Here is a 16,984-nt window from a genome sequence, read left to right on the forward strand (position 1 = left end):
GTGATTATTTGTTTGATCCCATCAGACGGGACAATGCGTGCTCTTTTCCCGCCACGACTTTATGTCGACAGTTTCATGGATTTTGGAGGCTGCACCCGCCAGAGGTCACTTTTCATACTCATGCTATTCTACTAGAGAGCCCTAGTCACTGCAAGACTTTTTACTATCCTTATCATGAAAAAATGGTTGGAAGACTTGAAAAATTTTAATGTCAAAACAGCGGTATCAAATTGAAAGTCAAGACAGTGGTAAAAACAGAACGTAAACTCTCACCATGTCAATGAGATCCGTTCTTAACGCATCCTAGCTTTTATAAAAACAACTGATCCTTTTCTTTGGGTTACCCGAGTTCAGCGAAAACAGTCAAGCCATTGAACAATGAGGTCTTCAAATCCAGCTAAACTGTTCCATGTGTTCAAATCAGGTAGTGCAACTGGTCGATGCTTGCGCCATCTACCATGGGAAACCGAACCCAAACAACCTTTCAGCGATCAAAAAAGTGCTCTAAAAACTTGCTTGCAAGACATTTTCTTAGCAATATCCCTTGTGGGCAAACCAGCAATAAATACATTGCCTACCTGAATTTGCAGTTGTTTTTCACTTTCAGGATCACTATATTAATGCTCGGAAAGTTATGTTAGTTTAAGACTCGTTGCACTTGCATTGATTGATGAAGCCGAAATCTGCCAAGAGCTCTATTTTAACTGAATCGGAAACTATTATCAAATAGAAATATCTATAAAGCTCAAATATTTCCCTTCACATCATTCGCCTCTCCATCCATTTAATAAACGTTCTTGTAAGCGGTTAGAGAGTTGAATCCGTTGAATCTTAAAAGGAAAGAAATCCTCAGGTTACGCAGGCCCCAGAACGAGTCTTCAGAGGTATAAAAATGACGGATGTCATCTGATATTGTAATTGTAGTTATATTCAAGCGAAATTGCTTGCATTTTTGTGAACAACCGCTCTAGACCTATAAAATGTGAAGGAATGAAAGGAACGCCTCTGGGTGATGTCTTTTTTCGAACCATTGTTCGTTGTTATGTTCCCAGTAAATCCATTTTATTAACGATTGTACTGTTGAAAAGTGCAAAAGTAAAATAGTCATTTTTCTTTACGGAGACAAAACATTCATATTTCAGAGAAGTCCTCAGGTGAAAGACTTTGGGCAATTGTTGTACTACAATCGAAGAGCTATGACCCCCTCAAAACAATAGCTGGATGGAGTCTTCCTAACAAAGGTTTCATAATGTTCGTTTTCAAGAAATGATACATGAACATTAACGAAACTCAAGGTTATTGCTTAAAATGATGTCTTCAAAAAATAAGCATGGATTCTTTTTTGCAGACTTCCTTACCAATGCTGGGATTGGAGTACCAGTAGTTCAAGACAAGAAATTTATTCATTTTACTTAACTTTTATTTTATGTGTCATTTTATCGACCAACGAATTAGAGTTGGCTGATCTGGCTAACCCTTGAATATAAGGTTGATCGGGAATTTTAGTAAAAAACTGAAAGTCTGACTGAAATCCTGTCACTGGATCAACGCCTACACACGCCCTACGAATATTTGAGGGCAGCAAATTGAACAATGAAGGAGCCCGAGAAATAATAGAGTTGGAATTCATTGTTTTAACTAGCCTCTTCTACTAGCCTCGATTCTCGAAGGCTTGACGGTGCTCTCAAAACGCACATTAAGCCTCTACGGTCATTGCAATTGACCCTAAATCCTGGGTTGGGACAAAGCTCATGGAAACTTTTGAAAACGTACAGTATCAGATACCTTTCGTAACTTCTCTGAATACTGTACAATCCCAACCTTTCTAACCTCTCCCCATACGAGAGCTCTCTCATACCCTCAATGTTCCTGGTAAAACATCTTTTCATCCAGAAAAAAGACTTTGAATAATCATTTCATATTTTTCATTCTCTCAGGAAATGTAACCGACGTGGATGTCATCCAGGATCAAAACGAGGTAAGAATGTCGACAAACACCATAGGAACATTTTGTCGTTCATGATCTCTTTGTTCATCAGGACCAGATCTCAAGAGTACAAGGTTCCAGAGTGCTCATTCAACAGGGAAACGCCACCTTGTCCTGTTATGATGTGTTCAATAGTCATACAGGAGAATTGATGAAGTCTTGGGACTTCTGGGTATCTGGAGTGTCACTATTTGTGGCTGGGATCCTCGGGATCATTGGGAACATCCTAACCCTTATCACGCTCATTTGTTACGAGAATCGAAACAGTTTCAATAAGCTCCTCATTTATCTGGCCGTGGTGGATCTTCTACTGATTCTGACCTTCATCCTGGAATTCTCCATACTCAATGAGTTTTTCCAAGGCCAACCTTATTGGTATCGGATGATGTTTCCATACTTTGTTCACCCGTTAAAGGTAAGAAATTGTATTTAAAAAACAAGGACCTGTTATTGTGCTGAGGAATAAAATGTCAATCTCCTCTTATATTTGGTTTTTGAAAACCCTTGCCAGAGTTGGAAAAGTTGGAAGAGCATTGTCTTTTCCGTTTCGTCCAATGGTTCTTTGTGGAGCTCAACCAGAACAAATACAAGATGCAAGTTATTTTTCTTGCCTCCCCTCCCTTCTTTGGGTTGCAAAAGACCTTTTTTGTTGTTGTCAAGCATTTGCATATAATGTTTTTATGCAGTCGCCAAGGGACATTTAGCTCTGAGAGGACTGCAACAGACATTTCCAGGCTTTCCTGTCCGAACTCGCCGAATTCATTTAATCGACATTGACTTCAATTGCAATCGTTGCACTTGATCAAAGGCCAAAATTGATTAGCAAAGTGAAAGCACACATTTTTTTAAACGCCACGTCTTCGTTTTATCACTAGGCAACTCATTGTATGCATATAATGGAACAAAGGATCCTAGTGGATATTCAGACCAAAGCCTTTGTTAAAAACTGAATGGAGGCAGCATTAAAAACAAATTGTCAAGTCTTGAAAAAACTTACTTTGAAAAACGGGAAAGGGGGAGGGGATCTAATTGTCATGGTATCATTTGAGATGCTTTTCCCTCTTTGCTAAGCCTTGTTGACACGTAATGTCTTCTGTTCCTACGCCAATTTGAGAGGCTCGTCAAGTTATCATCGCTCATTAGACACGCACAAAAAAGCTTGTTCATGGGATTCTGCCATGTGATCAATAATTCAACCCGTGGCAAAGCATTTAGGCACATTCAACTTGAAACTTGAAAATATTTCCTTATTTTAGTGTTAAGCAAGGCTTGCAAATTTCAGACTTAAGCCACAATAATTGAGAAAGATATTTCGGTGTGTTTCGTGTTCAATTATTGAACTGAAAAAGAACAACTCTTATTTACGATGGAAGAGGTAACAATCAATGCCACAAAATTTGAATTATCGACCCGAATCACCACAGTTCAACATGCAAATAGAAAATGTAGTAAATAGGGTTGATTTGAGAAAAAGATGAAGCGAGAAAGCTCATAATAAAAAATGGCTGGATTATACAATAGCTATTTATTCCATGGTAATTGCTTTCTTAGCATTAAGTTTTTTTCAAAAGGGAACTTGAAGAAGGTCGATGTAAGTGTTAACCATTGTATACAGAGTTTTCTTTTGCAATAACAGGCTTATAAGTTATAATATTGACTCAGAACTAACATAAGCCAACTTTTGACTCATTGAAATCTGCATTCTCTTCAGACAGCTATGAATCAAAGTTTTTAATTGTGGTGGTTAGAAATCCTTTGCCTTGCTGAGAATCAAGATCATACCCATGAAAACTGGTTTTCATAAACAAAAGATGGTATAAGGTGCAAAATGTATTCGTTTTCACCGTCCCCACTATATAACTTAATGATACTGACGGCTACCATTCATGTTAATTGAGAAAATATTTCCTGTTTTCAATCACCTATTTACTTTTTTAGTACTCAAAAAGGTAACATTACCCGGTTCAAGAAATATTATCTTTAGTTTACTATGAAAATGAAATACTTTTCTGGATCCAACTGGTTCATAAGCCAACTACGTGTAACCACATGGTTGAGTCTCATTAAGCCTAAAATAACTAGACACTTCTAGGCACACTCAGTTGTTGTCGAGCCAACTCCCAAGAAGTTTCCCTGGGTATTATTAATAGTTGTCCTTGGTTCCGTGTTCCATTGAGACTTCTTGTGGCATTGGGCCTGTTGTTGCGTTAGGGCTGTTGGTTTACTAATATCCTGTCAACTTCGCACGTCGCTTACCAAAGCTTATGCCAATGACTTCAAAAGAAGATAGAGGGAGGGCTGAAAGAGGTTGCGGACACTTCGGAAACCCAATATAGGGGGTGTTATCAAATATCCTTCAAAGATAGGTAGGGGACAGGCGCTCGGCGTCGTCATCATCATCCTCGTGCAAGTGGTTTTGTTTCAAGAGCCTTTCACCACGGGTTTGCAACTTCTCGTGCAAAACCACATTCCCGTCCAAATAGGCATTGTGCTGGAAATAAAAGCAAGCACGTATACTTTCTACTCTATCTATTGGAGAAGAGACACGTCTTGACAGTGAAGGATCGGTTCCTTGAACTCAGAGATCAGGAGTTCAAAAAGTTTGGCTCTTTTTCTCATGAAGGCCTGAAATCTTTTAAAGAAACTGGTATTGAATTCGGATACGGATGATTGTTGGACCTTTATTCTCTGGGTAATTGAAGGCGAATATATAAGAAACTTTGCTTAGAGGTTTTTTTTAATCTGGTCACCGAGGAAACTCGGTGACAGAAGTTTTCTCTATCACGAACGCAAAGGTGGGCATTGCTAGTGTCAGAGTTAATTTGGTTAGCCTGTTGACAAAGGACCACTTTGAAAGCTTCATTTGGAATGCAAACTGAAGATTTACCACCTTGAGGTGTCGATAAATACTGAGTTTAAGAAAAGGAAGTTATCAATGAAATTGCTTTCTTGTGAATTGATAATTTTAAAACTGTATTTTAATCCAGGAAACCCAAATTTAATCTCCTTCTTTTCAAAATCTTACCTATTTTCGGAGGGAAAAATGTGAACCTTTTAATGTGTATTTTTAACTTCTAAAAATAAAGTGTTTTTTTGAAAAAAAGACTAGCTTAATTTTTTACGTGCAAGAGAGCCATACAAAGAACAATTAAATAAAACCCAAATGATATACGGAATCGCAAGCTTAATGTTAGAACTAGCACCCCATATCTTATCAAATTTTTAATCAATATTCTTGTTCAACCATTGTTTTGGTTATGCCAATATGTTTTCGTCAACCCTTTTTACCTCAAACAACGGGACTCCAGATAAAAAAAATTATGTCTAGTCCGTTTGTTCGAAAAGTGTGGAAAGGTCCAAAAGACGGAGAAGGAGCGGAAGAAGTTTGTCATGTTTGGCAAGGAATCTAAAGAAAACTCAAGTACTTGTGCTCGGGAACGAACTGAACCAAAAAGTTGACTTTGCGAAGTGATTTTTGAACCTCATTGACTTTCCACAAAAACCAGCAACGCCTTCATCATACAAGGAACTCCGTTCCCGGGGTACATTCCCAATTGTTGTTGAGCATTGCAGACTCGACAACTCTCCTCGAGTTATTGCAGTATTGACAGGAAGGAATTTGGCAAACAAGATTGCGACCAACATTTTGCAATCATAAACATGCGACACAGCACATGGATCCATGGAATAGAAGGAAAATCGGCAAACAGATTGACTGACGGGAAAGCCAAAAAAGAGCTCAAGTTTGAATATAATGAATAACAGCTATTTCATGAAGAAAATGAGATTCATTATGTCAACTTTGCCATCATACTTCGTTCCATCCTTGTATGCTTTGATATTAAGTTTCAGAGGAAGTCGAAACTTGCCTCAAGGCTGGGTAGATTGGGTCGGCAGAGACTTAAAAGAAAATAATGAAACGTCTAACTAAGTGGTTTGGTTGTTCTAATTCAGTTTGCTATGTTAGTTTAAGGGGATTTAATTCTTGGCGCAACCTCGTCGATCTGATTGCAAGACTGAATATGTTAGTGGTCTTTGACCCCTAGTTATGTGGGATTGGTCACCCTGCAATCTATATCGCGAAAGAACTGACCACGCCCTCTTGTTGGACACGCCTCTCCCCTGCAGACCTCTATGATTCGTGAGCAATATCAAAAGCCTCGAGAAAGTGGCTCATGAAAACCCCCACCCTTGAAAGTCGGGTCTCGATGGTCTCAAAATGTGTGGTTCAATGCGTTGGAAGAAATTCTATTCATTCCTTCTTTTTCTTATTGGGCCAGACCTCTGAAGTGACCATTATCTTGGTGCATGGGGTCACCTCATTTGCTCTGAACCATGGGATTATACCTGGGAAAAGGATATCTCAAAGCTTGAACTGGGGCCTTCCCGCTATCGATTAGAATAGAGATCCAGAGGTTCCTTCCCTTGGCCTTGGTCAGAAGATTGAGTCGGAGGAAAAAAAGAACAGGAACAGATGTCGACGACAGAAGTGCCAAGAAAGCGAGAACAATGATTGCTTGCCAAAACGGAAAGTGCATTTGATTCAAGAACTCTCCAACGGAGGGACCATTCAGGCGTGGCTGTGTATCAAATGTTGGTCACCCTTCTCTTATGGCCTTTAAGTGTGACATATTTTAGAGCCCGTGGAAGAAGAAGTTGGCCCAATTAAAAAGTTCCACTGTCCAGGTTCCCCACATTCTTTGTGTCAAATTTTGGCTGGGATTGGATTTTTTTCGATGAAACCAACCAAATCAGGGAGAGACTAGAGTAAATAGAATATTTTCCAAATGGAAGGTTAAATTCTGAAAATTAGTCTCATAATTTCAATCGTGACAAAAGAAAGGGTTCTATTAGACAAGATGAACGAAATTCTTAATCGAATGTCTGGCAAGTTTTCGAAACTCTCGGATGTCAGAATACTAGCAATGCAATGAGGATTGCCTTCTCCGTTTGAGAATGCATCCCTGATTTGTTGATATTGATCCAGTTGTTCTTGCATTGCGATATTGTAATGGTCCCCCGTTGCTAAGTGCTCAGCAAATCTGTTCCAAGTTTTGCGGTGTTACAATTTGTCACTAAGGGTCCAAAATATCTGCACCAATGACTTTCATGATGGTTTGATCCTTTGAGCTGTTATTGTTGATGAACAGCCCCAAGCACTCCTCAAAATAACGAGCATGGAAGGCTACCCAGGATACGGAAGTTTAGGTATTGGTATGTAAAGATTGCCAAAATGCTTGAATTAAATGCTTTAGTAATATGTGGATGCGGTTTACCCTGACCAGGGTTCAAATTAGGATTAGGTATGGACAAATAGCCTTTACATATACATACCTTGTATCTAGGATATAAAAAAGTAAAAATGCATTACAAATTTGGAATTTTCCTCCTATCTGCATTATGAAAATTCAAATTGATTCAATCGTCTCAGTTCAACATCAATGCTTGAAATTAGTCACTTTCCTAGTATCAGAAACCCGCTTTGAACACATGCACAAGACAGTTTGCCTGAAGCGGTTTTATTCCTTTCAAGATAACCGCTTTGATATAGAGGATTCGACTTGCCTGCATAAACATTTAATAGCAGTCAAGTTATAGAATAAAAAAAATGTTGGGCTAGATTAGCTTATCTTTGCGTACGTCAAAAGAATCGCAATGCAAGCATTGCTCCCAACTTTTTAGGTCATGCTTTCAAAAGGTAGAGTTGGTATTCAATTGCCTTTACATAAGCTTAAATAATTAGCGCCAAAATCGTCGCTTGGCAACCCTGCCTCTAAATATCGGGTATTGACCATTTCGGGTCTGTTGTCAGACTGAGCCTAATCGAAATAACGATCAGTCCCGAGGGCTTTATTGGTGGAGCAATGTTGAAGGCTTCGATCGGCTCGGGAGCATTTCCAATGCTCAGCTTTTGCAACACTATTGCGATTCAGTGGATGGGAATCGCCAACCACGAAATTGCAACCTCAAGATGGTCCCAAGGTCGACTCCAGAGGGTTACTATCAATTTAGTGCATTTATGGGAGACATAAGCTCACAAATTATGACTTCTTGCTTTTATCGGTCTCTTTCAAGGTTGAGAAAAATCTAGGCATTGGCATTTTTCTTCAATGAGAAACCTCCAGGCTACAGTTTGTGGAATTTATCTGAAATTAACAATGGGTTAAGGATTGAGGAGCCATTTCAAAAGGCTCATGCTCCAGTGCTCTCTTGAAGTCGCTTTTCAAATGGCTATTTGCTTGTGGAATGCCTAGCAAAAGTGCATCGTTCACTTTGACGGACGAAATTGAGTGGCACAAAATGGTTGAATTATTGCCCCGGATCCTTGGGGCCTTTTACTCGTCTCCCCATAATTGGGTTTGCACACCCTGAAAGAGCCAGGTTAACCTTTATGTGCCAAGCAGTTTGATCTGCACTTATTGTATATCCTGTCGGAGGCCATCATTGCCGAGGAGTTGGGGCACTACGGTAAATGTGCTTTTAATGGGTCACGCCCGTGGACCTGAATTGCTTGGATCCAAGAAGCAGCTAGAAGAAAACCCACTTCGTAGGAAAGAGCCTTGGTTCTCCAACCAAGGGAATGAAATGAACTTCTTTAAGTGCATGGAGCACCAGAAACGATGGGGGATAATCTCCGAGTTCCACTACCAAAGTAAATTATCATGAGCTCGCTGGGTTCCAATTGGCCCATTGAAATTGAACTTTAGTTAAGAGAGTGTTTTCTACCGTTTTTTCGACACGCAAATAACATACAGAATTGAGAGGTGGTTCAAGGCAAGGACGGCTTTACCTCTGGACACGGTCGATGGTGGGGGAAAATGAGCAATTATAATTCCAATCAATCAAAGTCATTTCTCGTCGCACGACTTGACTCAGATGTAGCCTCAGAAAGCATTAGCCAGTTTTGATATCAATCGAACGTCTGTGTCAAAAGTTATGTGTATTTCAAACTCAGACCAGTGAGGGCACAAATTGAATGAGCTAATACCACGGTGGTAAGATCTTACCAAGGTGGTGCTAAGCAAGTCATTTTGTGCTCACGTTGTACTGAACTTCAAGAGCTCATCACTTTTGACGCATTCGTTCGATTGAGGTCAAAATTGACGAACGCTGTTTGAGTCAACTAAAGTTCTACTTTTGTGAAGGAAAATGCATTTGGTTGATTTGGATAAAAGTTACGTTTCCCCCACCTTACCGTCTCTGTCCAGTGATAACGTCGTCCTTGTCCAATGGCTTGTGAATCATTGGAGTGAATATTCTTGCTTATTTCCTACACCAAGACCAAACATAATCGGAATTAATCACTCTAGAATGCTCTACTTGAACTTCTTGTGACATGCCATGAATGACATACAATAGGTAGATATTATCAAGTTGTGGGCCGCTGGGGGGGGGATAAAAATATCATTTTGAAATACTTTTCTGGATGACTGAACACAATTGAAATCAAAGCGTAATAATTTGCCCCATGCATCTCATTGAATTTTTCACAGAACCATTATGGACTGGTTTTAATCAGCTGATGCCTCGAATGGTGGACATACCTAATATGAAATATCTCTCCTAATATCAAATGAAGTCAAGTGGTTGTATTAGAAGAGTACAGCAATGAGTTCAGCTCACCATTGCGGTGAAATTCTGAACCCTCCATTCCGTTCCAAAGCAATGCACACATATAGGTCCTAGATCCAAACCAAGCACATTTTGATAAAATCTGTGCATCTAAGAGTTACATATGCCTTAAGCTTTCCTTCAGGCCTCCTTAAACGTACTTTGAATGTTTTAAACACCACTTTACAAGCCACTTTTTTACATTTTGTGATTGATTACATGATTTGAATCTGCTGTTAATGTGATAGCAGTTAATAATGCCTGGAGAGTAACTTCAGCCTTATAAGTAATCCTTAAGGCACAAACATTTACTATGATGTGTTTGGGTTCGATCTGGGACCCATGTAAACTCATTCTTTGGGAACGGAATTGAAGGTTCAAAATTCCATGATACCTAATACAGTATACCTAATACAGGGCACTAGCCAATACTATAAAGAGAGTTGAGGGGTCAAATGCTCCAAAAATTACCAAGCACAAAAAATCAGTCAAACACAAGAGACTTGGCAGCAATATGCAATTTCAAGAATTGCATATAAAAAGTCTCTGAGGAGCTCTGAGTCAGCCCACCAAAGGTTGGAAGTGGAAAACCTGCTCTCTTCCTCGGCCTTTTCCAGGATGGCGGGCTTGTACAAACGTGCCAAAAAGCCCGCCATCAACTCGGAGATTCCCGTGAGTAAATTCCGCCTCCACTGTCAGGAATTATTTTCATCAACCATAGACCACTGGATTGATTCCAGTGGTTCATGCATCAACAAATGAAACAATAGCGGAGAAAGCTCAGTGAAGTCCTTCACGGAATTCGAGATAGTCGTGGCCCTCAAGAAGATGAAGAGTAAAGCCCCTTCCAAATCTCCCGTCTCTAAACCCGAGATCTTCCCCCGAGAGTTTTTCAGCAACACCATCCAAACAACATTCTTTCAAACAGAGTGAATGGAATCAGCTATCATCTTCATCCATAATGTAGGAGCCAGATAGCGATATATCCTTAGATGAATTCGTGTAACAAATATTCAAGTATTAAGGATGAGATCGAAGTATTCGTGAGAGAATAACTGATTGTTGATATTTCGGTGATGCAAATCACCAACACATTCATTGACAGAGATTGGAATCCTACAACTCCCCCATTAAGATCATTATAAGCAGAAGAATGATTACCTCACATAAAATATAAACATTGTGATGTGAAAGCTAAAACCGTAAAGCTTCTAAAGTGCAAAATAATAATAATAATCTTTATTGCGACTCTTGGTCATGTCATGGCGTAAAAGTAACTATAAAATAAAATCTGATGTATAAACATTATACAAAATGGTAAAACAAGAAGAATGTCAAAAAGGTAAAGGCAATAAAATAGTTGACTAGAAAGTAATATCACAATGAGTATGACTAAAATTGGTTCAATGCATATGAAAAAAGGTAAGAGGTGAGTTGCAGATAGTACAAAGACAGGTGGGTAGAGGTAAGTGATGAAAATCTTGGTTATTGCAGTAGAGTGGATGGGCCAGATTGAACAGATCCTTTGTCAACTCCCGTTGCTGATGGCATTTGGCTGGGAGACGGACAAAGGTACGTGACTGCCAATACTCCGAAGGGATGTCGGGCCAAGGACAATAAGGTGTAAGCAAGTCCTTGACCGGGAAGGACAACTTGTGTCCGGACATCACCTCCGGAAAGGTCAGGTTCCCAACACTGTTGGACACTAACCTTGCCAGCCCGATGGTGAGGGGCTCGGTTTCACATAGAAAATGTGTCCATGCATTGTTGGCATATTGGGGCACGCAGAGGTATCGCTTGAGGAACTGGTGTAGGTGGCATCGGCGGATTTGAGAGCGGATTGGGCGGAGTTGGGAAACCAAAGGTGTAGGCCGTAGAGAAAAATTGGAGTGACGTAGATCCGGAAGAGTTGAAGGACTATTGGGAGGGGAAGATTCTTCATGGGAAGTCTATTGCATATGTATCCGATCCTGGCCCTGGCCTTAGTTATTGTGGATTTGAGGTGATTGGTGAATGAGAGTTGGGTGGAGAAGGTGAAACCGACGTAGTTAAAAACTATTGACGATTTCAATCGGACTATTGTTAATATGGAAGGAGGTGGGAGGCAGACGACCTTTATGGAAAACCATGGCCTTCGTCTTGATGGTGTTGACTTGAAGGCCGTTCTCTTGGCAATAACCGTGGAGTACATTGATGGCATTTTGCAATTCCACGGCTGAATTAGCCAAGAGAACCAGGTCGTCTGCATATTGAATATATTGAATGGGAGAATGGTTGATGGTGGGGCCTTGGTGAGTGAGGGCTTCAGGCAGGTCGGATACATAAAGATTGAAAAGAATTGGCGATAGTGGATCCCCCTGCGGAAGGCCAATGGAAGTGAAGTAGCAGGGGATAGGTCCTCACCAGAACGAATGGAGCATCTGAGTCCCGCATAGATGTTGGCTAGCAGGACACAGATTGAACGCGGGACTCCCCAGAGTTGGAGTTTGAGGAATAACCGCGTTCGGTCCACCCTGTCGAATGCTTTGGAGAAATCCACAAAGCATCCATACACTCTCCTCTTGTTGCTGATGTTGGAATGCACAATTTCATAGAGGAGAGTGGCTGCCGTGGTGGTTGAGCGGCTTCTCCGGAAACCGAATTGGAACTGGGGAAGGAGATCCCTATCCTCGGCCAATCCGGAGAAGCGGGCAGCTAATAGGGTGGACATCATCTTCCGATGGCTGTTTGGAATGTCCTTGGGCCCCTTCTTATGGATGAAGATGATGGCTGACTCCATCCACGTTGGTGGGAAGAAGGAAGAATGGAGGCAGGCTGAAAAGATCTTGAAGGAGTGGCTGGGTTTGGATCCGGAGAAGTGAAAGTTGGAAAGGAGAGACCCCAGATGTTGAGGGGGCTTTGCTCTTCATCTTCTTGAAGGCCACGTCCATCTCGGGTTCCGTGAAGGGCTGCAAAAGGGAATGGTGTTCTTCTGGGCAGCCCTGGACCTCCACTGAACATTCTTTTTCCGGAGGCGGTCGCTTCGACGAGTAGGAGGAGGAGGGGGACCGGCAAAAGCGGTTGGTATTTCTGGTGCCGTTGTAGATAAATTGGTTTGGTTTGTAATACCTGTGGGACGTAAGTGGCGGCGATTTCGCCGATATCGTCCTCCACCACCCTGAGAGACAATCCAGTACGAATCTTTGATTTTGATTCCACTCTGGCAGCAAATGGGGACCATGACTTTTCCACAGGATCTTGAACGTGAACGGTCTCTCCTGGGATTAATGGTCTCATAACATGACCACAAGCGTCACTTACCCTTTTGGCACTGATTAATCTTCAAGTAGCATCAAAACTTGTGTTCTTTTCATTTGAAGCAAATCTTAGAGGCAGAGCGGACGGGAGGCGGTTTTTGAGATTCCTGCCAAAGAAACCAAAGGCTGGGGAGAAGCCATCTGCCCTGGGGGTACATTACCACTGGAGAAATGCTTCCCGAAAGACAGCGTTATCTGTTGCACCAAGTTTTCGTATCAACATTTTGGTCGATTTAACAGCCGCCTCTGCCAACCCGTTAGAACGGGGATTATATGGGGCCGAAGTTTCATGGATGATTCCATATTCGTTTGAGTATGCTTTAAATTGATGTCTAAATTGAGGGCCGTTATCTGATTTGAGATGTCCAGGGAAGCCAACATCTCGGAACCAGGTCAAGAGTGCACTCCAGACAATGTTAGTTGATGAAGAGCCCAGATGTGTAACAAAAGGTAATCCTGAGTATTGATCCACCATCACCAAAAAGGTGTTTCTGCTTAAATCAAAGAGGTCAACGCTCACGGATTCCATTGGGTAAGAGGCGGAAGAGGACAAAACAGTTTCATGTTCCTGACTTGGGAGACCTACAATTCATACTTGACAACTCTTGATCCGTTGCTTTACATCATTGATCATACCCGGCCAGAAGCACACCTGGTTGGCAAGTTGCTACGTTTTCGTGACTCCAGGATGTGAAGCGTGTAATAGATCCAATACTCTCGGGCGAGAAGGGCTAGAGACAACTATGCGGTCACCCACTAGGACAAGGGCTCCCTCCACGCGTAGTTCAACCCGGACCTGAACGTACGGGGACAATGCCTGAGGAAAACGTTGATTATTCCTCACACAATGCAACGGTTGTGAGTACTCGCCATCCGTGTTATTTGAGATGTTGGCAAAGGAGGGATCCGTAGCTGAGACAACAGAGCACAATGAAATGTCGAATGCGGGGTCAGCAGGAAAGTCAGGGGATCTGCTCAAGGCATCAGCAATTGCGTGACTTTGCCCGCGGACCAGATGACACCAAAGCTGTACTGAGAGAGATTTTCCCTTAACCTTTGTAATCGAGAATTCGCAAGTGCTGCAAGGGGCCGTTCAAACACACCGAGGAGAAGTCGGTGGTCAGTTATAACCTTAAATTCGGGCATGCCTCGTAAGTAGTAGTCACATTTTGCGATGGCCTACCAGATAGCGCTCATTTCCAGCTCAATGGTTGCATAGTTTGTCTGAGACAATGTTAGGGAGCAGGAGCCACATTAGATTAACCCTGGCCGGTTGTTGGTCACTCTTTGGATCAAGGCATAACCCATCCCATGTAATTCGGATGCATCTGTCAAGAGTTCTGTCTTGAGATGGGGGTTGAACGGCTTTACAACTGCAGGTGAGCAGAGAACAGTTCTCTTTTTTTTAAACTCCTCCTCGTGGACCGGCAATCATACCCATGCACTTGTCTCCTACAGTTCCCTCATTCGCACCGTTAAGTATGCCCAGTCAAAGAGAAATGATCCCAATTGATTGGTTAAACCCAAGAAGGACCGCAGCCCTGTGACATTCTTTGGTGTTGGGAAAAATCTAAGAGCATCCACTTTGGAAGGATCTGGTCTCAGACCGGTGGACGACACTACAAAACCGGCGAACTTCACGGATTGGCGGGTCTCAAATTCATCCACTGAAAGTCTTAACTCCATGTTTCCGACAAACTTCCATGACAACTTCAAGCTTGTCGTATAGCTGTTGTTCTGTTGGTGCTTGAAGGCAAATGTCATCGACAGTCTTGGAAATCCATCGTTTTCGTTTCAGCTCCTCGAATGCCAAATCTGAACGAAGGCTAAACACGTCTCCACTGCCCTTCCATCCCATCGGGGCAACATTAGGTCGCCATTTTCCACTCGGTAGTAGAAAGGCACAAAGGTGAAAACTTGCCCTATCCAATGGTATTTGTTAATAGCCATGCACTGCGTCAAGTTTGGCGAACCATTTAGATTCCGAGAGGATTTCTCTCATCAAGTCAGGCACAGATGAGGAAGGATGCACAGGTCTTTTTGTTGCCTTATTAAGTTGTCTGGAATCAATCACAAGACGAATTTTGCCATTGGGTTTGGGGACAAAATGTGCCGGGAAGCACCAATCAGTTGGTACAACACACCTGACCATCATATTGGATGCCTCAAGTTCCCGACAAAGAGCAGCTGCAAGTTGATCGAAATGAAGGGGTACAGCTCTGGCTGTAGTGACATGGCAAGGTTTAACTTGTTTATTTAAATCTATTTCTAATTTCATTGGAGCTCCCTTCATAGCTCCAGCAGCCTCACCCAATGACGATACCAACACGTCCCTTTTGATGAGTCTGGAATCAGCACCACCAGGTCGATCCTCGAATTGACGAATTGTTCACATTGCGTCGGCCCTACATGTAGTTGGATCAGCAATGTTTTCCTTCTTCTTTGAAGTATGAAGCAATGTGTTTTTTATTGTTTTTTTCCCAAAAAATTCAGCTCCCGAACAAGGTTGAGAGGTGAGATTGGCCAACTGATATTCACTGATATCAAGGAGAAAGTAGAAGGAGACAAGATATTGATGGATTTGATCAACCAGTTTGGGGAGGCGGCGCGAATTGGGGCATCAGCCATGAAACGGGCAACGATGTTGGAGCAAGAGAGGTCGCGAGAACAACAAACAGGGGGAGGACTCCGTCCCACCCAGTTTTGAATTGCTAGCGATCTTTGCCCTGATATCTTGACAATTTCCTCTACTCCAAGTGAGATGAGAACTTGGTTGGATAAATTCAAATCGTACAACAATGCATCCCATATGGAAAATTTGGATATTGAAGAGCTGAAGTCATTTTTCATCAGACGCATCGAGGGGGAATAAGTTATAACTACGAAGACAAGGTTGGTTGGAATCTTGACGATCAATGCTTGCTTCCAGGTCCTGGAGGATCAATTTTTGGAAATTCATCCATTGTTTAGGAGACAATTGACCTGGAAGCAGATGAAAAAGGGGAAACCTAAAAAAATGGTGGATTATTACAGTCCGATGCGGGCAATTGGGGACGAAGCAGAGCTCGACAAAATGACAATGGACGAGCACTATAGGTTCGAACTGATTCTGGCCTGTGAACATGAGACGGAAGTGTTACTCAAATTACCAGAGATCGTTGAATCAACATTGGAAAGAAAGGGTACTTACTACGACCGTGGCGTTTGAAGCTGCAAGGGAAACGCGTGAGCAAGCTGTCCCTTCATGTTCCATATCTACCGTTGATGTGCCTTGCAAGGAATGTGGACGTCAAGGACATACTCGTGATCGATGTCCGCCAAATACCATGGTTTGTTATGAATGCAAACAACCAGGTCATCTGGCAAGGGATTGCTCTCGTCGAGGATAATATCAATACACCGTCGCTCCAATGGGTTTGAATGCCGGCTCAGATGAATTCAACCGCCGCTCTGACGAGGCAGTCCAAGGTCTGGAATACGTTCTGAAAATCATGGATGATATGATGATCCAAGTACCCTCTAGAGAGCTATTATTCGTTCGGCTGAGGCAGGTTTTAGAGCGTTGCAGAGCTGCTGGCATTCGGTTATCATTGTCAAAACTACTCAAGGAGCCAATTGTTCAAGATTCAGCCACGTTTCCCATGGAGAAGGTGTCTGTTGATTTATTTGAGATCGATGGAACTCACTATATCTTGATGGTGGATCGATAAAGTGGGTTTCTATTTTGGGGCCGATTGCGCAATTTGTCGTCGGCCACAGTTTGTAACGTTCTATGTCGGTGGTTTTGCGAAGTTGGCTTCCCACTTTATTTAAAGTGCGACGGCGGCCCACAATTTCGTGGAGAGTTTGAGGATTTCTGCATCAAGAATAACATTGATTATGAACGTTCCTCTCCGTATAACTCGCTAAGTAACGGTTTGGCGGAAGCAGCCGTGAAGTCAATGAAGACATTACTGAAGAAAGTGGGGCAAAACGAAAAGGAGTTCCGATCCGCCTTACTGGCTTGGCGGTCAACTCCTCGTTCTGAGAGATCTAGTCCCGCCGTGGGATTTTTTGGCCGAAACCTGCGAGGTCAGTGAGCCCTTGACGC

The 16,984-nt window shown here is 42.2% G+C and overlaps 1 protein-coding gene across 1 annotated transcript in view; it reads left to right on the forward strand.

Annotated features, from left to right (window-relative positions):
* Window positions 1-378: 378 nt before the first annotated feature.
* LOC131890680 (uncharacterized) overlaps window positions 379-16,984 on the forward strand; it is a 43,673-nt gene continuing 27,067 nt past the window's right edge. The window contains exons 1-3 of the mRNA XM_059240084.1: window positions 379-424; window positions 1,938-1,978; window positions 2,040-2,402. Coding sequence (XP_059096067.1) covers window positions 379-424; window positions 1,938-1,978; window positions 2,040-2,402 — 450 coding nt within the window. The remainder of the gene's footprint in view (window positions 425-1,937; window positions 1,979-2,039; window positions 2,403-16,984) is intronic.

This window comes from Tigriopus californicus, chromosome 11 (assembly GCF_007210705.1).
Source record: "Tigriopus californicus strain San Diego chromosome 11, Tcal_SD_v2.1, whole genome shotgun sequence".
Classification (NCBI taxonomy): domain Eukaryota; kingdom Metazoa; phylum Arthropoda; class Copepoda; order Harpacticoida; family Harpacticidae; genus Tigriopus; species Tigriopus californicus.